This window comes from Barbus barbus (genome assembly GCF_936440315.1).
Source record: "Barbus barbus genome assembly, chromosome: 19".
Taxonomy (NCBI): Eukaryota; Metazoa; Chordata; class Actinopteri; order Cypriniformes; family Cyprinidae; genus Barbus; species Barbus barbus.
The window spans coordinates 28,988,625-29,015,584 of record NC_136747.1 but is presented as its reverse complement, the minus strand read 5'-3'; the positions used below and the strand labels follow the sequence as shown (position 1 = coordinate 29,015,584).

Here is a 26,960-nt window from a genome sequence, read left to right as displayed (position 1 = left end):
TTCAGAAACAAGTACTGCCTAAACAATGAAAGGGCAGATAAAATAGCCAAACGTGGGAGGGAAAGATAACAGACATTTGTCTTTCAAGACCAAGAGCGTTGTATGGTAAAAGAATATTACAGAGTGACAACAACAGAATGACCAGGAATTAAAAGATAGAAATACCCTCTGGGCGGGTCCACAACGCGCATTCACTTTGCTTATTATACACAGCAGCACACAAACATACATAATTATAAAAAATGTCATACATGTCATAATGGATAGTCATTGCATGTATCAGAATTAGCCTACCTATTTGCTCGCACATGAGCAGATCTGTTTGTTCTCTGGAGATGATCTGGAGGATTTCAGACAGACTGGTGTGACACAATCTGGGCCTGGTGCTTTCTTTCTCTTCTGGAAGACCTGGCACACCTCGCTTTCGCTGATCTGAAGTGCAGGTGTGGGGGAGAGGGGGGTTGCTGGAGGTGTTAATGGTTGTGTGGAGAGGTGTTCAGAGTGGGTGTGTGGGGTGTTTGTTCAAAGCTGCAGTAGAACTCATTCAGATTGTCTGCTAGTTGTTGATTCTCCACAGTGCTGGGGGATGGTGTCTTGTAGTTAGTGATCTCTTTTAGACCTTTCCACACTAATACTGAGTCACTGGAAGAGAACTGAATCCTTAGCTTTTCAGAATAATTCCTCTTTGCCACTCTGATCTCCTTTCCCGTGTGTATTTGGCCTGTTTATACAAGACTTTGTCCTCCTTCCTGTAAGCATCTTCTTTGGCCTGATGAAGCTGTCTGAGTTTACAGAGAACCATGGTTTGTCACTGTTATAAGTTAAATGAGTCCTGGTAGGAATGCACATATCCTCACAGAAACTGATATATGATGTTACCGTCTCTGTGAGCTAATCCAGATCATTTGCAGCAGCTTCAAAAAACACTCCAATCAGTGAGGTTGAAACAGGCTTGTAAAACTCGTTCTGTTTCATTATTCCATCTCTTTACAGTCCTTAATACAGATGGTCCCACTTTATATTTTGTCCCGAATACCTGTGTACTTACATAGTAACTAGATGGGTCCATAGTATGTAACCACAGTGTAAGTACACATTGGTACATAGTGTCACGAATCTGGTCCGTGCAATTCCATTCATTCACCACCAGAGGTCACCCGCTCACCACATGGACTTTCACACAGCACATTGAACTTCATTTCCCACCATCCATTGCACTCACTAATCACTCACAGCTGTCAACTATCACCCAATCACACACACACACTGTATAAGCCTTGGACTTTCTCTGTTTCACTGCCGAGTATTGTTTAGCCCTGCTACTCTACGAAGCGTTCTCCGTTCATAGTTTTCCTAGTTAGATTTCCTGGGTTCTGATTCCTGCCCGGTCTCCTGGTTTATTCTCTCTGTCTTGCCCTGTTTGGACTCTGTTTGCTGCTTGTTCGGATTATTGCTCATTCTCCTGGATTATTCTCTCTGCCTAGCCATCTGGATACTGAACGCTGAAAATTGATTTACGGAAGACGCAGTCATCATAGCACTCCACACAGCCCTTTCCCATCTGGAGATGTCAAATACATATGTCAGGATGCTATTAGTTGATTTTAGCTCCGCTTTTAATACGATAATCCCCCACAAACTGGTACGGAAACTCTATAAATTGGGCCTGTCCACCTCATTGTGCTTATGGATCAGATACTTTCTAACCAACAGGCCACAAGTAGTAAGAATAGGGGACTACACATCATCTGCCCTCGTTCTGAACACAGGAGCTCCGCAAGGATGCATGCTCAGTTCAGCAATCTTTACTCTCTTCACACACGACTGCACCTCTATTCATGCCTCCAACACTATTTTGAAATTTGCAGACGATACTTTCGTAGTGGGTCTCATATTGAACAATGTGAGACTTTCTACAGGAAGGAAATTCATCATCCGGACCTGTGGTGTTCAGCAAACAATCTGGTTTTGAACACCAAGAAGACCAAAGAGGTTGTTGTGGACTTCAGGAGGTCCGGAAGGACAGCACATGCACCACTGCTCATACAGGGGGTAGAAGTGGAGTGTGTGGAAAACATCAAGTTCCTGGGTATCCACATTTCAGCGAATCTCACTTGGGCCCTGAACACCTACCTGGTAAAGAAGGCTCAACAAAGACTTTACTTCCTCAGGAAGTTGAAGCAGGCTAGACTTTCCTCTCGGTTGCTGATAAATTTCTATAGGAGTGCCATAGAAAGCATCCTATGCTACTGTGTAACTGTATGGTATGCCAGCTGCACTGCACAGGACAGGAAGGACTTGGCCTGGGTGGTTAAGGCTGCACAGAGGATTGTTCGGGATCCACTTCCAGATCTGGACTTGGTTCATGTAGAATATGTCCAGGCGCATCACTACAGATCTCACTCACCCGGGTCATGGACTGTTTGACCCTTGCCCTCAGGGCGGAGGTACAGGACCATAAAAGCACACACAAACAGACTGAGAAACAGTTTCTTTCCAAGAGCTGTGACTCCTATTACACCCTTTGCACCACACCCTCAAGCTAATGATATAATCTGCACTTTATTTTTGTTGTAACTGTTGTTTGTTATTTAGTTTGTAACTGAGACTCAGTGAAGTGAAGTGACATACTGCCAAGTATGGTGACCCATACTCGGAATTCGTGCTCTGCATTTAACCCATCCAACACACACACACACACACACACACACACGTGTTGGTTTTTGTGGTTTATGGGGACTCTCCATAGGCGTAATGGTTTTTATACTGAACAAACTGTGTGTGCTATTGCCCTACACCAACCCTACACCTAAACTTAGCCCTCACAGGAGACTTTGTGCATTTTTAGATTTTCAAAAAAACACCATTTAGTATGTTTTTAAGCCTTTTGAATTACGGGGACATAGGTAATTCAAAAGTGTCCTCATAAACCACCTTCATATTGTAATACCTCTGTCATACCCATGTCATTATACAAATTTGTGTCCTCATAAACCACATAAACATGCGCGCACACACACACTCACACACACACACACACACACACACACACACACACACACACACACACACCCAGAGCAGTGGGCAGCAATTATGCTGCGGCGCCCGGGGAGCAGTTGGGGGTTCGGTGTCTTGCTCAAGGGCACCTCAGTCGTGGTATTGAAGGTGGAGAGAGCGCTGGACATTCACTCCCCCCACCTACATTCCCTGCCGGCCGGAGACTCGAACCCACAACCTTTGGATCACGAGTCCAACTCTCTAACCATTAGGCCACGACTTCCCCAGACAGAATTTCATTGTACCATGTGCAATGACAATAAATTAAAGTAAGTCTGACATAATCAGTCAGAATTGAAGAGAACATGAATTTACAAGACATGTGTTACGTCTTCCCCTTAATCTAGGGGTAAATAGGGAACGACGAACAAAAAAAAAGTGGAGACTTTGAGGATCTCCAACTCTCCAGTCCCAGATTCACAGGAGAAACAAACAAATCTCAATTTCAAATGGCGTGTCTGCCTTTTATTTATATAACTTCAGCAGGAGTTATAAAATAATAATATAAAGTAAATAAAACACATTACAAATAAATCCAAACAAAAATGTTACCTCGGGAGGAGGGCCCAAGTCAAAAGAAAACAAAAACAATACCTCGATCTAAAAAGGGGATAACATTAACTTACCTATACAAAACAGAAATCAAAACAAAACAACATATATCTTCCCTCACTCCCTAACAGGAGAAAAGTTAAGGGTATCCTCCGCCCTACATTACCCATAAACTCTTAACTTCTCATAAATTGCATAAGTCAAAGAATCACATTATCACACACACATTGTGACCACACACCCCAAAGAGTGCAACCCGCTCGTCTGGGCTTGGAGAGCGGAACAACCTCAAACGCCGCGCTGTCTCTCCCCTTCCTCAGCGCTCTCTCTGCTATTTTATTTTAGACTCCTCAGGACACACACCAATCAGTGCGCAGGCAGCACTCACAGGTAAACGAGCACAGGTGGTAGCCATTAATCCTATTAATCAGACACACAATAAGAGAAAAAGAAAGAGAAAAACACATATGCACTAGCAAATAACACTCTTGGACGTAACACATGCATAAGGAATAAACAATGACTGCATTTTGTATACACTGACTTCATCCCAGCTAACAAAAATTATATTATAATATAGTTTTTATAATATTTTGCCTACATTCCCATTAACTCTTACACAATTAGTGTACTACTACAGTAAAATGTCAGTTTTGAATAAAGTCTACCTATTGTTTTTGTAATATTTAAATTTGTAATAAACTCGAAAAAATGTGTCTTAGCAGAGTTTTTACTACTTAAGAATTATGTTAATTTGAAATCCATATCTGTGTCTTTAAGAAATTAATTGCTTAGATTTTATGGAGGACCAAACCTGCATAAATTAAATATGAATAAATGAATCAATGAATAAATAAATATATTAATGAATAAATAGATAAACAGATAAATAAATGTGATAATAGGAAAATAAATAAAAGAATAAACGACTTGATAAAATAAATGATTAATTTGTAATAAAATTAATTTTACCCCCCTTAATTTTTTTTCTGCTTTTATACATTTATACATTTAAATTTGTTTATTTTTTTTCACTAATTCTTTTTTAATATATTTTTTATTATTTATACATTTATTTAGAGATTTATGCATTCATTTTTTTTTAGAATGATTTATTCCCTCATGTATTTATTTTTTGATTTATTTATTCATTTATTTTTACTTTTCCGTGTGTAACATGTAAATGAGGAGGGTGGTCCTTGTGCAGCTTCAGTGCATCATTGGTTGAGAGCTCACGCGTCGAATCGTCAGGTACTTTCTTTTTTCCTTTGTTTAACAAATCAAGTAGTCCACACCCACAGGTGAATGAGATTTAACGTCGGATATCTTCCTCTGCTCAACCTGACAGCTAAATCAACGGCATTGTCCTGTTCCACAGACATTATCCTGAGAGATATAAGGTAATTGTTCAAATTATTATGCTGCTTAAAGATCTAAAAATTTAATAGCAAAACTTATTTTCTTATTTTAGCTTATGTTTTTAAAACAATCCACAGAAAAGCATTTTATTATTCTCCTCTTATCAAACAAGCTTTTGACATGATCATATGAAATGAATGTAAAGCAAGGAATTTAAGGATATAATATTAAAAGGCCTTTATTATAAATGTGCGCAAAAAACAACAACAACAGCCTATGCTTTGTATTATTGATCTACTATTGTGTTATTTTAATGTAATATCTTACTAAATTATTATTATTTTATTTTTATTTTTTTGGGGGGGCGGAATATAAATTTGTAAAAAAGAAAAAAAGCTGTGTGATTTGTGAGGGGGGAAAAACAGATTATTAAAAGACATTGGTTTAGGATTGTAAACCATGGCCCCAGTGACTGAGCCTGTTTCCTCCCAAGTTTATTTTTTTTCCTTCCATTTCTGTTAGTGTTGGAGTTTGGGTTCATTGCCACTGTCAGCATTTGGCTTAGTTAAGGACACTAAATATTCAGCAATATTATTGAATTGACTACTAATGCTGTTGGATGAGAACTGAAGTGAGCTGAACGACGACATCACTGTTTTCTCAACAATTAAATTATTTTTTTTTCGGCAGCGGCTATTTACACTAAGTGCAAATAGCATATTTTTTTTGTGACAGATGCTATTTACACTAAGTGCAAATAGCTATAGATTCTATTTACACTATGTTAAAATAGCAAGATTTTCTGCTATTTATGCTACTTATTGCAAATAGTGGCAATTATCTGCACCTCAGTATTGTAGTACATTATAAAACAGTACGCAATAATAACGTACTGAGTGTAAATTATAATTTTAATTCAAATTTATTAAATGCATGCCACCTTATTGGGACAATAAAGACCTCCCTACACCTACCCTAACCCTAGCCGATATTTTATTTTCAACTTTTTGATTATTTCCTTAATTTTAATTTTTATTGAAAATAAATGCCTTTCTGATGCGATATGAGATTTGAAAAGGGAGAAAAAAATGTTTGGCAAAAGGTGGGCTCGAATTCGGGTTGCTCGCGTCAAAAAGTATACACCTTACCATCTACACCACTGAAACTGATGTTAAACTAAATTCTTTTTTTTAATGTTGACTAACCCAATCACACATTAGTGGGCGGAATTAGTGTATATAGCCTTTGCCAACAAGATGGCTATTTGCACTTAGTGTAAATAGACACTCCGTTTTTTTCTGCTTTAATTAATCTCTTTTGTATCACTGAATCATTCTTGTTTATCACTGTAAAGCTGCTTTGAAAGCTTTGTATAAAGGACCACATAAATAAAGGTGACTTGACTTGACAGTGAAAGCTTGCAGCAAGAGAAAGAGATACGTGATGACCAAGTGTCACAGCCACACATGCGTTCAATTCCCAGGGAATGTATGACCTGATAAAACGTAAACCTTGACTGCAATTGAAATCACTTTGGATAAAAAGTCTTGGTAATTCACTCAGAACACAGAACAATCCTTTCTCACTTTTTGTTTTGACAGGGAACTTACTAGCTTTGGATCTTTGTTCTGTGAAAGCAAATTTGTCAATGGCTTCATAGACCATAAACTTTCCTACACAATTTTATTACGTTGGTACAGACACTGTAGTTGCGTTTTTATTACGCTGCTTGAGGCACGTATGTATTATCGGTATTATTAACGCAAATTATTTTAAGGGCACAAATTTTTATTAAGGCATGATTAACGCAGTGTGCATTTTCTGTTTGACCTGTGGCCTTGCCCGTATACAGGATATGTATATCTTATATACCCGTATATCTTTATGGAGATGCTGATTTGCTTTTTTAAACTATAGTTGGAGAAATGGAGATGCACAGTGTTGCCAACTTAGCGACTTTGCAGACCCCTTGAGCGACCCCCCCCCCCCCCCCTTTAAAAAAGCGCCTAGCGAAAAATCTTTAGGGTTTGCCCAAACCTTATTTAGTTTTTGCGACTCACTGGTACTGCCGCGCGAGCACGAGGTCTTGCTGTCCCTGCGCGCGCACACCTCTTTCTCTCTCTGTGTCATCGGTCACACGTATCTAAAATCAGGAAGAGATAGCACGTTATTCTCAGCTTCATTGAGACCAGTCTCTGCGTGTGTTAGCCTCACGCGGCTTATATGGCCGCGGGCAAATGGGCCACAGGTGTGGCCGATCCAGCCGTGATGAGCGAGTGCAGGTGTCTCGCTTCTTTCTCCAGGGCAACGCTGATGAGTGCTCTGGACCCTCGTCACAGCGTCTACATTAGAGGAGCAGCGCTTTCAAGTATTATGTCGCGTCTCTAATTTTACATGCAAGTATAGCCGAAATCACAGCACAGCTATTGTCATTATATTATGTGAATTTGATTTCATCAGACAACAGCTCGATTATCAGGATTTTTGTGCAATTAACATATTGGGAGGGAGATCGATATTTATTTTTTTATGTGTCTAATAGACAAGAACAAGTTCTTTGAAAAACATCTATAACCTTTGAAACATGTCTAGTCTTCATGCTCTATGTTGACTATGGTTTCAATAATAATACACACATATTTGCATAAAGCATCCATATTTATCCATGCCCATGTTGATTAGAGTATTACAAACTTGAAAAGTATTAATTTAAGGTACATTTAGAACAAATAAAAATGTGTGATTAAATTGCAATTAATCATGAGTTAACTCATGACAATCACGCGATTAATTGCGATTGACAGCCCTAATAATAATATATGTTCTTTCCCCTCCAGGACTTTCCATCGACCCTACAATGGCTAGCCAAGGTATTAATATTAAAGATCATTGTGCATTTGCCTTACATTCATTGACTGAATATACAAAATAATGAGTGGATTTATTTCTCTGATAGGTACTAAACGAAAACGTGATCATGAATCATCTGAGTCACCACTGACAACAGGCAAGTAAAAAATTTGAATCGGCCCACTTTTAATCTGATACTAGTACTAATCATGTGGTTGCCTGTAAAACGTCTGTAGAATTTAGAGATACACACTGATTTAAAAGGATCATATCACATCCACCCATCTTCCAAACTGCTTGATTTCAGCACCACAGGCATGTTGGAGTATATCAAGGATAGGGCTAACACACACACACACACACACACACACACACACATACACAGACAGACAGACATACAGCACACTATCCCCCGGTTTCACAAACAAGGTTTAGGCCTAATCCCAGATTAATATGTAAATCTGAGCTGTTTCAATTTAAAGAAACTTGCACTAACTGATCTTAAAATATGTCAGTGCCTTTTTTTTGTCTCAAGATACACATCAGTATTGTTTTTTTCAAAGGCATGTTTATGAAAAGTACTTAAATGTCCTAACTGAACTATTGCCTAATCCTGGTTTAACCTAAACCCTGTCTGTGAAACCAGGCCTATAGGTCTTAACGGAGGACCCGAGTCTATATTTTAAATGGTCAGCCGGGTCCGGGTCGGGTCCCAATCTATTACTTCGGGTCCCGGGTCTATTTAACATTGTGTGTAATACCAGAATCGATCGGAGAACACTGCACCCGCCAGAGATCAGTGTCAGTCAGCATGAGTGTGTTTTGTAACTTGCAGGTTGTAAAGGATTAGAAAAGTGTAAGCGGGAAATAATAATAAAAAAAAACCCGCGTTACCTCAGCCACCAGAAGCAGAACGCGGGCGGAGTTAATGTAGTACTGCAAGCGGACGGTGATCATAGATTCCTTCATGAGTGATGTGAAAAAAAAAACCTTAAACAAAACCTGTTATTAAACACGCACGCAGTAAAGTGTAACGCACTTCTTGTTCTTTGTGTTGTTTTTCCTAAAAAAATAATTGCTCCGAGTCTTTATTACAACCAACAAAAAGTATCGTTATTGTAAGGTAAACGCAACAGTCAAACTTGACTCGAAATGGAGAGAAAAAAAAAAAACCCTGAAGTTATAGTCATCCGTCTCCAACCGTGACAGCAAGTAGACTTTTAAAGCTGGACTAATGAGTGGATTAAGAAGGCTCTTTCAGTAGGCAAGAAGGGGGAACGGAGGACCAAGAATGCCACTTAAAAATAAAATGAAGAATCAATTTATTGATTTAATAATTCAAACATAAAAATGTATATAAATAAATCATTTTAAATGGACAAATTAATAGACATATTTAAAGATGTTTATTTCATTCAAGTTTTTTAATTGAGTTTAATAAAACAATAAAACAATACATTTAAAAAGTCATTTTTAATGTATAAATAAATAGACAAATTTAAAACTGTTTAATTCATGTTTTAAAACGTAGATGAATAAAACAATAAAAAGTGCATTAATAAATATTTTTAAATGCACATTTTAAAACGATTTTTAAAATTGCATTTGGCAAACACTTTTCTCTCTCTATTTACCAATTGGTTTTCTTTGTCCTTTTGCCAAAAGCTTTTCTTGATCTGTTTGTCAATCGAGTTAAAAAATGCCAGTACACAGTACACACGTGGGAGCAACCAATCAACTTTCGCCTCGATTTGAAGAGCCAACCCCTCTCTCGCTTGTAAATGTAGCACGCCTTGTCATTGGACAGTGAGAAAAGCTATACATCATTACAGCGGGAGTAAAAAAAAAGCTATACATCATTACAGATGGATTCAAGCGACGCAAAATGTCAGGGGAATCTAAACGTGTTTGGAGAGGGATTGGATGATTTGTTAGTTTTAGCTGATTTCTGCGATAGAAAGTCTCCTCTCAGTTATCAGGGGCTGGCGCAAAATGTGGCATTGGCATCTCGCAGCGGCACTTCCGGCTGCATCTCCAGCAGCATGAACTGGGTTGAAGATGAAAAGGGCTACCAAGCCTCTTCTGAAACAGTCAGAAGCATCTTACCTGGGCTGTGGAGAAAAAGAACTGGATTGTTGCTCAGTGGTCCAAAGTCCTCTTTTCAGATAAATTTAAATTTTGCATTTCATTTGGAAATCAATGTCTGGAGTCTGGAGGAAGGCTGGAGAGGCACAGGACACAAGCTACTTGAAGTCCAGTTTGAAGTTTCCACAGTCAGAGATGATTTGGGGTGCCGTGACGTCTGCTGGCATTGGTCCACTGTGTTTTATCAAGTCCAAAGTCAATGCAGCCGTCTACCAGGGGAGTCTGGAGAACTTTATGCTTCCATCTGCTGACAAGCTTTATGGAGATGCTGATTTCCTTTTCCAGCAGGACTTTAGCACCTGCCCACAGCGCCAAAAACACTTACAAGTGTTTTGCTGACCATGATATTACTGTGCTTGATTGGCCAGCCAACATGCCTGACCTGAACCCCATATGATATCTATGGGATATTTTTAAGAGAAAGATGAGAAACAGTTGATCCAACAATCCAGACGAGCTGAAGGCTCAATAGTGCCTCAGCAGAGCCACAGGCTGATCGCTTCCATGCCATTCCTCACTGATGCTGGAGTTTGTGCTAAAGGAGCCCCGACTAAGTATTGAGTAATGAACATACTTTAAATAACTTGAACTTTTCTGTTTTGCAAATCCTTTTTTTGATTGATCTTAGGAAACATTCTAATATTTTGAGATACTGGATTTTTGACTTTCATGAGCTGTAAGCTCTAATCATCAAAATTAAAACAAAAAAACTTTTGAAATGTCTTACTTTACATGTAATGCATCTAAAATATATAAAAATATATATATAAAAGTTTCACTTTTTGAAATAAGTTACAAAAGAAAATGCAGTTTTTCATGATATTCAATTTTTTTTTTTAGATGTACCTGTGCCGATCGGGTGCAGTCGGGTCTGTGTCTTCCCAGCCGGGTTCGGTCCAACTTTCGATTAGCTAATGGTCGGGTCCGCGTCGGGTCTGGGTAGTACATTTAAGGCATTTCTCGGGTCCCACTTTCAAATACAATATATTTGAAAGTGGGATTCTCTTCGGTTTCGGGTATAAATATTTGGACCCGTGAAGACCTCTACAGCACACACATTCACACTAAGTGCCTCCAATTCACTTGTCCTTCATGTTCTTGTTGTGGGGGAAACCGAAGCACCGGAGGAGACCTACACAAACACAGAACATGCAAACCCCATGCTTACCATCTCATGATCATGAGTCAAGCACCTTGACTCGAGCGTCAGTATTGGACATCAATTTAACATTGACATTAGATGTTGAATTTACATTGAATTTTGGTCACCCAACGTTGCAAACGAAATTTAACCAAATATCAACGTCTTATGAGGTTGCCTGCTGGGTACATGTAACTACACATCTCATACCCACTGAAATTCTGCTTTCTGTTGTGCATAGATATGGAGGCTATGGAAAATGCAAAGCAAATTATGAAAAGACTAACTAAAAACCTGCACAGCAACATCATTTCCAAGATGGATCAATTCGATACATTCAGCAGGAAGAAGGCAATCATCGGGATTTTTGGAAGATCAGGAGAAGGAAAGACCTCCCTATTAAATGCAATCTTAGGGAAACAGGATCTCTTACCGTCTGGTTGTTTTGGTGCCTGTACAGCTGTTGTTACTCAGGTGGAAGCCAATCTGACTGACTCCAACTACACAGCAGAGATCGAATTCTTCTCTAAAGAGGTTACCTCATTGATCCTACCATGCCTTGAGAAATGTTCTATATTCTCTATAATAAATATGCAAATAAATGGAAGCATATATCTTTGTGTGTGTTGTGTACCAAAGTAGGAGTGGGAGGAAGAGCTCAAATATCTTTTCAGAGTTATAAAAGATAAAAGTGAAGACAGCAAGAAAGTTGCTGTAGAAAAGATCACTGCCCTTTATGGAGATGATGCAGATAAAAAAACACCAGAAGAGCTCAAAAAAGACAACAAATTTGCTGTTATTAAAACCTTTTTGTCAGTGAGTAAGACGCTAATCTCAAAAAATGATGTAAGCAAGGAGAATTATATGTTTAAAATTTCACATACTAAATGTGTAATGATACATTCTGAATGAGCTTTTTAGCAAAGTAAAGGAAAGCCATTTATTATCTCAACAGCTCTCTGAATTTACCAACGCTGTTGCAAGTTTCATACAACACAGTGAGTCAAGTTCTGGTTGCTGGTTCTGGCCACTTGTGAAGAGCGTGACGATCAAGATACCAGACTGTCATGAACTCCTGGAACACATTGTGCTTCTAGATTTTCCTGGGACTGGAGACCGCAATAAGATTAGAGAAGACCTGTGGAAAGCTGTAAATATATTACTACACTCTTTTCAAAAGAACATTTTGCCATACACACAATAAATCTATGCCACCATGAACATGTTGAATACTCACGGTTATATTTCAAATCCTGTAGAAATTGACAGAGTGCTCTTCTGTGTGGATTGTAAGTAGTATCAATCGAGCAATCACTGACAGAGACTCCTGGGGAATATTAAAACACTGCATTCAAGAACTGGGACCAGGAGGAGAATGTAAAAGCATCAACTTCATATGTACAAAGACTGATGATATCAATACACGAACGTATATGAGGTATATGTAAATATTATATTTAGGAAATTATGAGTTGGGAAGTGGTCTAATTCTGAGTCAGATTCTAGTAATCTAGTCGTAAGAATGCAACACTTCAGAACTTTTTAATGTTTTTTTTTTTTATAGATCTGCACGGCTTACAAGTGCCCAAATCTCAGAAGACAAGGTTTGGAAAATACGAAAGGACTGTACTAGTAGTGTTTAGTATTTGTGTAGCATTATCTCTTTGTTTTCATTCACAAAGTTTTTTTTTTTTTTTTACTTCTGGATTTGAGTATTATGCCAGTGAGAGCACAATTAATGAATGCAATAATTTACTCAGAGGACAATGCATTATCATAATTAAATGCATAATCCGCCACTGAATCAGACTTTACAATAGATATTATTGGTCAGCTTATATATCTGTGTTTGTGTTTAATCATTCTTCAGGATCAGAAAAAAGTGTGCATACTTCATAGAAATGAAACTGCCAAGATGAGGGTCCAAGAAAATTTTAAAAATTCTGAAATGAAGGTATTTTTTATTGTTGGCATTTATAATACCTTTTATAATTTTATTATTATTAATTTGCTTTTTTTTTTTTAAAGAAAATATTGAACAATGACCATCAGTTTCAAGTGTTTACTGTAAGTTCCAATGCATTCTTTGACCACAATTTAAATCTGGAATCAAGTGAAACAGGTAAACTATCCTCTATTGCCTTCATATTTTTTAAATAATCTAAAGTTAAATTATTGTATAAGCCAGGCAAAGCACTGAACAAATGAGTTCAAATCACATTTTGGAAATATTTATATGTAGAAATCCCAAAGCTGCAGGATGATCTGAGGAATCTTAACAAGAACATTAACAGAGAACTGACCAAAGATCATGTCAATGAAGCAAAGGGAGTTTTGTCTCTGATCCAAAGTGTCCAGCTGGATACCGACAAGAAAACGGTACGAGTCAGAATGGCTTATATTTCATATTCAGTTGTCTTTAGAATGAAGACAATGTATTATTCTGTATGTATGTTTGTATGTATCATTCTGTAATTCGCTGTTGTTGTATGGGTGTGTTTTAGATTGAAATGGAAATCGATAGCCGCAATGAATTTGAAAAGAAATTAACAAAGTCACTAAATGACCTGGACAAACATTTTGACACTATTTATAATGATCTGGAGCAGAAACTCTCAAAAGGAGTGGAAGAATCAGTGAACTCATGTGTTACTTCCACAAAGGAACTGATATCTGATGTGAGTCTGATTCAAATATTGTGAATAATCTGTCAACATTTTCTTGCCCTTTTAACATCTTTTTTGTCACTCTGAATTTAAATGGACAGATATGCTATCAAACCCTTGAAGCTTTGTGCAGAAAAAGTGGATGCCATATCCCAAAACACATGACCAAGTTTTTAGACCTGAACAAGACATTGGCCAAACACCTGCATGAACACGTTGATGAAGATTTCGGTCAGATTTTCCCGTAAGTTCTGTTCTGTTCAAATTAAGTTTGTGTGTTTAAGTCCTTTTAATTAACATTATAAATAATGATATTAATAATACACTTTACAGCCCAAACTTTTCAATATGAGGAGACAAAATACAACTTTATTGAGAGCTGTCGGCCAAAAGTAAATGGTGGATTAAATCCAATTATATTTTAATCTATATTTTATATTTATTTTTTTTAACAAAATCACTTGTTTTTTTTTACATCTTAATGCAAAAAATAAAACAATATGTTAAAATAAAAATGTTTTGCTCACTTCCCGAATTTTTTTTGGTCTGAATATTTGGTTGATTTGGTTGATTACAGCTGAATAAATTCACATTCATAAAGCAAATTTGCGTATTTGGACATTTCCATACTTGTTTTCTGTAATTCTTATATCATATTACAACAATTTAGTAAAATGTGAAATGAAGTGACATTCAGCCAAGTATAGTGACCCATACTCGGAATTCGTGCTCTGCATTTAACCCATCCAACGTGCGCACACACACACACACACACACGCACACACACACGCACACACACACGCACACACACACGCACACACACACACACACACACACACACACACACACACACACATGGAGCAGTGGGAGCAGTTGGGGGTTCAGTGCCTTGCTCAAGGGTCTCACCTCAGTCGTGGTATTGAGGGTGGAGAGAGTGTTGGTTATTCACTCCCCCCACCTACAATCCCTGCCGGCCCGAGACCGCAACCTTCGGATTACAAGTCCGACTCTCTAACCATTAGGCCACGACTTCCCGACTTCCAGAATACTAAAAATCTGTATTCTGTACAATGTTTTAAAAATAAACTTTTCTTTTGGCTGCAGTGTGACTGGAAAAACAGGAAAGTCAGTGCAGGAAGAGATTGATAAATTCAGTGTCATCCAGAGTGACTCTGCTTACCCCAGCTCTGACAGACTACATCACATTCACAACTTCATCAAAACAGAAGTGAGTTCAGCTGTCCTTCATACAGCCCTGGTCCTCTGTTTTTGCTTCAACTGAAGAAAATGGGAATCCTCATCTCTTAAAATTAAACAAGATGTTTGGTCACACTTTATCTTAAGGTCCAATTCTCACTGTTAACAAACCATTAACTGTGACTTAAACAATAAACTCCTAATTTGCTGCATAACAGTTAGTAAGGTGAAGTTTAGGTATAGATTAGGGATGTAGAATATAGTTATGTAGAATATGTGCTTTATAAGTACTAATAAACAGCCAATATGTTAATAATAGGCATACCAATAAGCAGAATTGAGAAATGAGAATTGGTCCATATACTAACATGTTACAGTTGTTTTTATTAATCAGTAAGTACTGAAATGTACTAAAAAAGCCCCTAAGGTATAGGACTGAAGCAAGCAGGAACCTTGCAATAAAATAACTTTAGTCACTCAATGTTTTGAAACTTTACTGACTCTTTGTTTGCTTTTTCCTCCTCTTCTGAAAGGAAACCAAACTGAAGTCTGAGCTCAAAAGAGACATTGTTAATATAAAAAAGGACATCTATTCATCAATACAAACAACCATTCAGAATAAAATGGCTTCATGTTATAAACGTAAGATAGCATTATGAGTTACAATTAATCACAAACTATTGTAAATTTGACTTTTTATTTAGTAGTAGTATAACTTTATTGTCCACCTAAGTTGAAAATTGTCTTTGGCTCACCAACACAAGTGGATAACAAGAAACACAATTCAAAAAATATTTTTAATTCATAAAATGCACATTCAAGAACTTATTCATTTCCTTTTTCTTATGTGTCTCATGAGAAAGAAAATGAATGAATGCTGAGTGTTGTTTATTTTAGAAGCTGCAGCAGAGACAGGAGAAGGATCCTTGAAGAGAATGAGAGAGCTGTTAATAACCACTGTCGATGAGATAAAACAAGACATGTTCAATGAAGCAAAAAAGGAAGTGCTTAAAAAGTTCAATAACTTAAAGGTACTGATGTCAAATTCATTAAGACAAGCATGCATTTAGTTGAACAATGGCTAACTAAATCTTCTCTTGTGTTTTGTTCAGCTCTACATAAAGGATGCTCTTGAATCAAGACTAAAGAAGTCAATGGATCTCCCACTGTCAGAAACCAGCAAAATCACATGGATGGGTAGGAGAATATCACCCTACTACACAACAGAAAAAGTATTTGACAATCAAGTATTGACTGATTATTATCGATCGTTGTCTTTTCTAGATGTTTCCAGTGAGATTGAACAGCTGGAGAGACTGTCAGAGCAACTGTCGGACTGATGGTCACCAAGCATCAAGAGAAGCAGCACAAATAACAAAAGGAACAAACACAAAAAAATAATGTTTTCAGCAATTTTTACAATTTAATTGATTTTACAATGAGCGTTTATTGTTTTACTCATATTTATTTGTCTCTTGGGATATTTTTTCAATACTTTTGTTTGGTGGAATAATGCATTTTATCTTAAGTTGTTAACCTTTATAACATTTGTCATAATGTTTGGTTTTATTTTAAATGACAATTGCATGATACACAAAGTGTACTGCATTGATTTATTGCACTGCTTTTAGTTACAGCTATTTTACAGCAAGGAACGGAAATTGATTAAAAGCTTGGTGTGACTGTCCTATTTTAAATAACCTAACATTTAGATACATTTAGAGAGATGGGAATGTAGCAAGGGTCTAATTTCAAATATCTTAATTTCCAAATCACTTAATTTCCAGCGATATCGTTGACTTGATTGCACAGATACTATATGAACTGAACTGAGCTGGATGATGACATCTCTGAATCAATGATAAACTGACATTAACTGAAAACTGAGTGTTTACTATTGTCCTTTTACATTATTGACACACTCTTTTCTTTATTAATACTGTAAAGCTCCTTTGACACAATCAGCATTGTTAAAAGATCTATATAAATAAAGGTGACTTGAATTTTGGGTCAATTTCTGAATATCTTAGCAACATTGTACATTCTTAATCTTTGAAAGTACTTGATATATTAAGCATAGAAGTAAATGCATATCATAAGTTTTGAGGTCAAAACTGTTAGCTGGGATATAGGAACAACTGTAAGTGACTGAACACAAGCAGAAATGCTGAAACAGCAATCACAGACAGATCACCAAATCAGAGAGAGCTGCGCTTATCAGCAAATGACAGACAAAGAAACATTATATGGAGTTGTTTCACTTGACTAAATCAAGTCAAGTCAAGTCGAGCTGTATTGTCATTCCGCTACATGTGGGGACATACAGTGGAACGAAATGTCGTGCTTTGCAGGACCACGGTGCTACATAAATACAGACATACAACAATGAAGTAAAAAACACTATAAATCTATACACAACTAACCTACTGACAGATTTAACTATAAGTATACTTTATTATATATATATATATATATATATATATATATATACACACACACACACACACACACACACATATACATATACAGGTCCTTTTCAAAAAATTTGCATATTGTGATAAAGTTCATTATTTTCTGCAATGTACTGATAAACATTAGACTTTCATATATTTTAGATTCATTACAACACAACTGAAGTAGTTCAAGCCTTTTATTGTTTTAATATTGATGATTTTGGCATACAGCTCATGAAAACCCAAAATTCCTATCTCAAAAAATTAGCATATCATGAAAAGGTTCTCTAAACGAGCTATTAACCTAATCATCTGAATCAACTAATTAACTCTAAACACCTGCAAAAGATTCCTGAGGCTTTTAAAAACTCCCAGCCTGGTTCATTACTCAAAACCGCAATCATGGGTAAGACTGCCGACCTGACTGCTGTCCAGAAGGCCATCATTGACACCCTCAAGCAAGAGGGTAAGACACAGAAAGACATTTCTGAACGAATAGGCTGTTCCCAGAGTGCTGTATCAAGGCACCTCAGTGGGAAGTCTGTGGGAAGGAAAAAGTGTGGCAGAAAACACAGCACAACGAGAAGAGGTGACCGGACCCTGAGGAAGATTGTGGAGAAGGACCGATTCCAGACCTTGGGGGACCTGCGGATGCAGTGGACTGAGTCTGGAGTAGAAACATCCAGAGCCACCGTGTACAGGCGTGTGCAGGAAATGGGCTACAGGTGCCGCATTCCCCAGGTCAAGCCACTTTTGAACCAGAAACAGCGGCAGAAGCGCCTGACCTGGGCTACAGAGAAGCAGCACTGGACTGTTGCTCAGTGGTCCAAAGTACTTTTTTCGGATGAAAGCAAATTTTGCATGTCATTCGGAAATCAAGGTGCCAGAGTCTGGAGGAAGACTGGGGAGAGGGAAATGCCAAAATGCCTGAAGTCCAGTGTCAAGTACCCACAGTCAGTGATGCTGGTGTTGGTCCACTGTGTTTTATCAAGGGCAGGGTCAATGCAGCTAGCTATCAGGAGATTTTGGAGCACTTCATGCTTCCATCTGCTGAAAAGCGTTATGGAGATGAAGATTTCATTTTTCAGCACGACCTGGCACCTGCTCACAGTGCCAAAACCACTGGTAAATGGTTTACTGACCATGGTATTACTGTGCTCAATTGGCCTGCCAACTCTCCTGACCTGAACCCCATAGAGAATCTGTGGGATATTGTGAAGAGAAAGTTGAGAGACGCAAGACCCAACACTCTGGATGAGCTTAAGGCCGCTATCGAAGCATCCTGGGCCTCCATAACACCTCAGCAGTGCCACAGGCTGATTGCCTCCATGCCACGCCGCATTGAAGCAGTCATTTCTGCAAAAGGATTCCCGACCAAGTATTGAGTGCATAAATGAACATAATGGCCATTCTTTTATTGGTCGGATGAAATATGCTAATTTTTTGAGATAGGAATTTTGGGTTTTCATGAGCTGTATGCCAAAATCATCAATATTAAAACAATAAAAGGCTTGAACTACTTCAGTTGTGTTGTAATGAATCTAAAATATATGAAAGTCTAATGTTTATCAGTACATTACAGAAAATAATGAACTTTATCACAATATGCTAATTTTTTTAAAAGGACCTGTGTATATATATATATATATATATATATATATATATATACACACACATGTATTTACCCTATACAAACTAAGAGAATAAACGATAAAAAATACAAACTATACGAATGCTTCACATAAATATTGACCCTATACAAACTAAAAAATAGAAGATAAAAAATACAAACTATACGAATGCTTCACAAATACTGTACATGTGCAAAGAGAGACATTTTGAGTCAAGCAGCTGGTTGGGGAACAGTGCAGGATGATTTGTAGTGCATGAGCATGTAAACATACATATATTGCTGAGTCTTTTGTGGGATTGTGCACACGCAGCAGTGTGTGTAAAGTGTCTAGTGCACATAGAGGAGAGTGTGTTACTACAGGTGGTTTGTACAGGCCCACTCACCTGTGTGTAGCACACTTCCAATTGCACAAAAAAAGTTCCATACAGTTTTTTCTTTGATGTGGTAAGGTTGGAGTGGGGGGGGGGGGGGTTCATGTTTGGTTCATGTTTCAGGAGGTAGGGGTTTACATGGGGTTTTAGAGGGGGACGGGGTGATTTGAGTTCAGGGCTCTCACAGCCTGGGGGAAAAAGCTGTTGAGCAGTCTGGCGGAGCGGGCTCTGATGCTCCGATACCGTCTTCCTGATGATAGGAGCTGGAAGAGACTGTGGGAGGGATGAGTGGAGTCCTTCACGATACTGTTGGTTTTGCTGGAGCATCGTGTAAGGAAAATATCCAGGATGGAGGGGAGAGGGGCACCGATGATCTTTGCAGCTGTGTTCACTGTCTGCTGGAGGGTCTTGCGGTCAGCAGCACTGCAGTTCCCGTACCAGACAGTGATGCAGCTGGTCAGCACACTCTCAATGGTGCCTCTGTAGAATGTGGTGAGGATGGGTGGAGGGAGACTTGCTCTTTTCAGCCGGCGGAGAAAGTGTAGGCGCTGTTGTCCCTTTTTGGAGAGTGACATGGTGTTGGTGGTCCAGGTGAGATGTGATGTGCACCCCCGCAATTTAGTGCTGCTGACTCTCTCCACAGTCGAGCTGTCGATGGTCAGTGGGGGGTGGTCAACGGAGTTTCTTCTGAAGTCCATCACAACCTCCTTTGTCTTCTCCACATTGAGGGGCAGATTGTTAGTGCCACACCATTCAGCCAGTTGTGCCATCACTTTGGTTTTGATGTTGGGCATGACTAGCCTCTCAAAGCACTTCATCATGATTGAAGTCAGTTCTATGGGACGGTAGTGATTGAGACAGGACACAGGTGTTTTCTTTGGTACCGGTATGATTGTTGTGGATTTGAGACATGTGGGGATGACTGCCTGGCTCAGCGAGGTGCTGAAGATATCTGTAAGCACATCTGTCAGCTGTGCAGCACAGTCTCTCAGAACACGGCCAGGTATGTTGTCAGGACCCGCAGCCTTGCGTGGGTTAATCCTAGATAGGGTCTTCCTTACGTCGGCTGGAGACAGACAGAGCGCCCAGTCGTTGGGAGGTGTGGGCAGTTTTTGTGCAGGTGTGTCATTCTGCATTTCAAACCGTGAATAAAGGTGGTTGAGTGCATCGGGGAGGGATGTGTCCTCATCACAGGCCTGTGGCGGGGGCTTGTAATCAGTGATGGTCTGAATGGCTTGCCACAGGCTCCGTGTGTCTCTGATGTCTGTGAAGTGATTGTTGATTTTTTGAGCATATGACCGTTTTGCATTTTTGATGCCACAGGACAGACTGGCTCTTGCTGTTTTGAGGGCTGCTTTATCTCCTGATCTGAATGCTTCATCTCTGGTCTTTAGCAGCCCACGAACCTCTGCTGTCATCCATGGCTTCTGGTTGGCACGTGTGGTGATGTTCTTGGTGACTGTCACATAATTAATGCACTTTTTGATGTAAGCAGTCATAGTTTCGGTGTACTCTTGCAAGTCTGTGTGGTTGTTGTAGGTGGCTGCCTCTTTAAACATGTTCCAGTCTGTGCACTGAAAGCAGTCCTGCAGTGCTGAGGTGGCATTGTCTGGCCATACTGTGATCTGCTTTTGAACCGGTTTGGTGAGTTTGAGAAGTGGCCTATATGTTGGGATTAGCATGACAGTGATGTGGTCTGAGTACCCGAGGTGGGGGCAAGGTACAGCCTTGTAAGAGTTCTTTACTGTTGTGTAAACAAAGTCCAGTGTGTTGTTTCCCCTTGTTGCAAAGTTCACATGTTGGTAGAACTTTGGTAAAACTGTCTTTAAGTTTGCGTGGTTGAAGTCACCGGCCATGATGAAAAAGCCGTCGGGGTTATTTGTTTGTTGTTCACTGATGGCGCTGTACAGTTCACAAAGCGTGTCCTTAGCGTTTGCACACGGGGTATGTAAACCGCGACAATACCAATGACCGTGAGCTCCCGCGGCAGATAGAACGGTCGACACTTCACAAACATAAACTCCACCAGCGATGAACAGTGTTTTGATAATACCGCAGCATTGTTACACCAGTCTTTGTTGATATACACACACAAGCCACCTCCGCGGGTCTTACCAGATAGTGATGAATCTCTGTCCGCTCGGAAGTTGGTTAGCCCGTGCAGCTGAATGGCGGAGTCCAGGATGTTGTCGTTTAGCCATGTTTCGGTGAAAACAAACACACAACAATCCCTTGCCTCATGCTGTGTAGACCGACTGAGTTGAATTAAGTCCAGTTTGTTTTCCAGAGAACGAACGTTTGAGAGCATGAGTGTTGGAAGAGCCGGTCTTGTGGGGTTAGCTCTTAGTCTAGCTCGTATACCTCTGCGCTTACCGCGCTTCCGTCCTCTCTCACACCGCTTGCGACGCTGCCTTGTGCGGGTAGCGTCAGTAGGGGAGGCCGCGATCTCGAGGTCCGGCTCCAGCAGTAAACAAAGGCCTCGTAGCTTCTCAGTAGCCGCCGGCGAGAGTTGTTGTTTGTATGCGTTGCCGATATCCAAAAGACTTTGGCGATCATAGATGAGTTTTGGGGTGATTTCCTTATGAGTTAGCGGTAAACTGACACTATTTGGAGACGAACAGACGACATTAAAAGACATAAAAGCACCGTCTTTGGGAACCGGAGCAGCCGCTGTGTCTGATTGTGCCACCATCTTGGATCGAGAGTCTCAGACTCACTATACATGTATTTTAAATTATTGTAAATTGTTAAATGTCTTTTTCAACATTTTTCAGAAAGTAGAAAAATGTTACTGTACGTAAATAGTTATTGTGTCATCGATATTGGCTTTGATAATATTGAAATGAAAATAAGTAATATCACCCATTCAAGCACAGGTGCACCAGTTATTAATGATGTTAAACATCTTTGGTTCCTTATTAAACTACAATGTTAAATCTCATCTCAGAGCAAAAAGTTCTAAGCATAAATACACAACAGATGAGATCTTGCCCTAATTCACCCTATTCAATTTCAGCATTGCAAAAAAAAAAAAAAAAGGGTTAAATTATGTTAAAGTGGAGTCAAGAAACAGTACTTTTATAGTTAAAGACAAAATATGAACATTACATGACATGCATTCCACAATAAAATCATCCCCAAGCTGCTCAAAATGACATTGACCACTGGCTGTCAAACTATAGGTTTATAGACAAAAGAGATCCGCACTCATCCAAACAGTCCAAAAAGATTTATAATATTAATTAGTCAGAGGTCACTAAATAGTGCAAACAACTGCAAAGGTACAAGAGTGCAAAACGTTTTCGGGCATTAACCCTTCCTCGGTGCCATGTGCTACTATAGAGAACTATATAAACTATAGACAATAAAATAAATAGATTAATGCAAGTAATCCATACATATTCTTAGAATGAAATTGACATTTATATTTAGTGTTCTCATTTTGTTTATTGGACTTTGTGAACTTAGATTATTTAAAATAAGTGCTTGACATGAGTAATGAATAATGAACAATAATGTAAAAAAATAAAGTTTGAATCAACATTTCTAAGCTTTAAATTAAACACTTTCTAAATAAGTAAATTAAATAATTAAATAAAATGAAAAATCCTAATTATCTGTGCTGTTCTATATATAGTTCAGTCCAAAATACTCAAAATAGTCCCCAAAATACACTGGTAAAACTGATGTGTTAGATTTATTTAAAATATATATGCACCATTTTTGCATCACACTTTTTAAGTAAACCCAACTTGGAACAATTGTACTTAAAATAAACAATATAATCTTTGTTACATGAATTTAAATATTTGAGTTCACGCAACATTCTTTACTTAAAACATGCAACATGATATAATCTAATAAGTAATTTCAAGTTGTGTTAACTTAACATTTAAACTCATTTATATTAAAAATACAATTAATTGAGTTCCACCAAAATAACATTTTAACTTATTTTGTATCTTAAACTATTGGTCTGCTTATTGCACTTTTCATTTCACTCAGTCACAGTTCATAAAATTTACTTAAATGTAACACTGGGTAAAAAACATGCTATTAAAGCATTTAGCTCACTTACAAACATAAGTAAACAAGTAGACAATTTATTATCTTTTTAAAATAATATGTCCACTCAATATAATTACTACCCAAATGAACACAGAGACCTCAATACCTGGTACACCAATCAATGACGGTAACAATCAGTGAAGTGTTTGAGAATGAATGGGTCATTTTTGAGTAGAAAATGAACTCCAGATGTCAGACAACAGTACGCTACTAAACCTAACAACAAAAGCAACCATAAAACAGAGTAAATACAACTCGAAAACAGTGAAATATTTTATATTTTTTAATTATTCATGCCCCAGTGCATGATGGGAAAAACAGGATCATAACTTAAAGAATCCTTGTAAACATAAACAATTCTAAGTAAAATATACTTATAAATTCAAACTTTAACAAGCTTAAATTGAGTAATAATAATTTACTTTATTTTTTAATTATTGCCTGAACTAAATTAATGTAGAAATTACATTTGTTTTATGTAGTATATATTTATTTAATTTTTTTTGTGGAACTGATAATGCTTAATTTGCATGGGTTTTAAACAACAGGGCAGCAGCTGCAAATGAAGTGCTGTTTATCGTGAGGTTCATGCATATCATCTCAAGGGCAAACACAAAGGTGAAATGCAAACAATATGCAAACTCTTGTATTTCCTGATTAATACATTTGCATGTGAGTCAAGAACAAAACTATAGCTGATGATCATAATGTTCCTCAAACAGAGCTGAGAGGTTTTGTGAAGAAACTATGCAAAAACATGACTGTTTTATCATAAAAAGTTATAAAACTATCATGTTTTATTTTAAAATATTTATTTCCTCACAATAAAAACATCAGAACTTCACAAAAATTTAATATTTTAATGCTTCTCTAGACGTGAATTATCAGACAGTACTCAGTGCAAGCAAATCTATAAGCTACTGATTTTACAATTATTCACAACAATATTATGTAAAATAAAATTCACAAAAGAGATCATTTCCATTACATTTTCCATTTGTTTAACAAACAAGTAGTCCACACCTGTAACGGGGTTGACGAGACGTGCGGATCCATTTGCGAAACTTTATTATAAAACATGGTCATATTCAGGCAGGGTCAGTACACAGCAAACAGGTATGGCAGGGGCAAAACACAAGAGCAATCCGTAGAGCAAGCGTGGGTCGACGATCAGCAAACAACATCCAACAAGGGCTAGGCAGAGAGATAAATCCAGAAACACGGGCAGGAATCAAACACGGGAAATCTAACAAGGAAAATAGAGAACAGAGAACAGAGAACGCTTTGTATGCAGCAGGGCTAACAATACTCGGCGGTGAGCAAGAGCAAGTCCCAGGCTTAAATAGTGAGTGGTGGTGATTGTGAAATGATGATCAGGTGTGGGCGAGATAGTGAACAGCTGTGCATGTCGTCAGTGCAATGGATTGTGGGAAATGGAGCTTATTTTTTCAAAACAAAACAATGATAACTGCATCAAAGCTCCAAAACAAAAGGCTAGTAAAGTATGTTAACAAAGATATGACAAAGATTATTGGTACACATGATCTTTAGGGTGTCTAGTATTAATATATGCATTCGCATATATTTAGGTTTGATTAGTGTGGTCATAAGTAAACATGTTGATAGTCACAATAGTGACCGGTGGGATAAGAGTGAACTTAGGTATACAGTATAAATCCAATTACAGTTGCTAGTGAAAATGACAATAAAATGTTGCAATGACAAAATTGCGCTAAATTAAAAATTCAAATGTTACAAAAAATTTACAAATTTGATGTTGTAATGCTCGTAGCATTAATATAAAAATTTGATGTTATATTTTACAAAAAAGTAGCAATTTTGAAATGCGGTGATGGTTGAATGTTTTTTTGTCTCATTGTTCCTATCAATGTTGCATAAGGTTTTTTTATGCATAATAGTAACCCTAGAATGTGATGAAACTGTTTAAAATAGCTGGGCGAAGATATATAACAATTTTTATGACTGCAGAAATATGTTATTTCAGTACTCATTAACCCACCTTTCACAATTGTGACCGAACATAAAACACAATTTTTCAATCACTTTTCCAAAAAAAAAAAAAAAAAAAAAAAAATTGATTATTTCAAAGGGTTACTAATGACACATCATTTAGATATTTTGATGTCTGGGAAAAAAATGGGATTAAACGGGTTAATATTAAAGGGTATTATTATTTTACTAATGTAAGTATTATTTTACAAAATTAAATTTTTTTTTTTTGATGTTGTAAGGACCACACATTGGCCCAATGATGATATCCAATGCCGTGGGGCTAAGGTATGATGCATGTAGGTCTTTTATTTCCGTAGAGAGTACCTCATTTATTAGGATAACGTTTCAGTTTTGTTCTTGATCTGTATTTAATTTGACTCCAGTTTCAAGTGATCATTAAATTTAGACTGCTTCTAATTAGTAATCATAAATATTAGTTACACATTAATCTAGATATCGGAATAATTTGAATATCCCATACTTTCATAAATTCGTTCATCAGGAACTTGTCTCACACTGGCCCAGGGGTCATGGATCTTATGATCAGAATCTCACCAGTCTGATCTTAGTCAGAGGGTGCAAGGTTAACCTATACCTATAAGTCGTACGCTGACTGCTTGCTCAGAACAAAAAGTATTGTTTGTTAGGCCACTTCAATAGAACTAGCTAACTCAGCGACAGACAGAAATCAAAAGGTCTCCAATGACGTGCCTACCTGCTGCTCCATTCATTCATTATCCTTCAGTTTGCTCCTGGAGTTTGATCCTGGACACGTATTTGATGTAACATCTGCCTCCACATGGTCTACCAAGTCATAATGACTTGAGGAGAGTTCAGAATAAATCAAATACAGCATTTTATTTTGTCAGATAAGAATGTATCATGGCAATTACATAATTAAACAATGAGAATCTAATTCAGTCAATTGTTCAAAGATTAATTTAAGAGTGAAAAACCTATACCTGACAGCGGAGAGACACATTGCAGAATGGTTCAACACTGTTCAGTCTTGCTATAATAGTAAATTTTTGCTGCATCAGCAATCTGGTTTCAAGTGAAATAAGTATTAATAAATATATTTGTTAAGCATTTATAACATGTGAGTTAAAAATGGCTCACTATTTGGCAGCTATTGCATTAAAATCTCATGTAACTGCTTATACATAATTTGTAATGCATTTGTAAGTGAGCTATTAATCATTTAATAACACCTTTATGAACCCTTGATGAAGGGAACCTTAATGTAAAGTGTTACCAGAAAAAAAAATCTCTATGCTCTAAAAAAAAAAATCACTCTCTTGTCATGGCTTAAAAGCTTAAACCAACATCTTAAAATTTTAAAATAATCTTTCCACAAATCGCTCATCTTTGATTGAGAATGTTTTCTGGCCAGGTGGGACCTTTGGGTCGTGGGATCCTGACCCTTCTGTGTTTTTCCACACTTTTTATGCTCCC

At 37.8% G+C, this 26,960-nt stretch overlaps 2 protein-coding genes across 2 annotated transcripts in view; both read left to right on the top strand.

Moving 5' to 3' along the window:
• Positions 1–26,960, top strand: part of LOC306885640 (uncharacterized protein) — a 72,771-nt gene that overhangs the window by 3,334 nt on the left and 42,477 nt on the right. The window lies entirely within an intron of this gene.
• On the top strand, positions 4,896–16,995 carry LOC306885575 (nuclear GTPase SLIP-GC-like). Its single transcript, XM_079442191.1, has 18 exons — positions 4,896–5,009; positions 7,806–7,838; positions 7,925–7,975; positions 11,346–11,638; positions 11,747–11,950; positions 12,060–12,254; positions 12,364–12,542; positions 12,669–12,708; positions 12,975–13,058; positions 13,133–13,226; positions 13,347–13,483; positions 13,609–13,782; positions 13,872–14,014; positions 14,875–14,998; positions 15,501–15,609; positions 15,865–15,998; positions 16,080–16,164; positions 16,252–16,995. The coding sequence occupies exons 2-18, from the start codon at positions 7,826–7,828 to the stop codon at positions 16,305–16,307; spliced, it is 2,115 nt and encodes a 704-aa protein (XP_079298317.1). The 5' UTR covers positions 4,896–5,009; positions 7,806–7,825; the 3' UTR covers positions 16,308–16,995.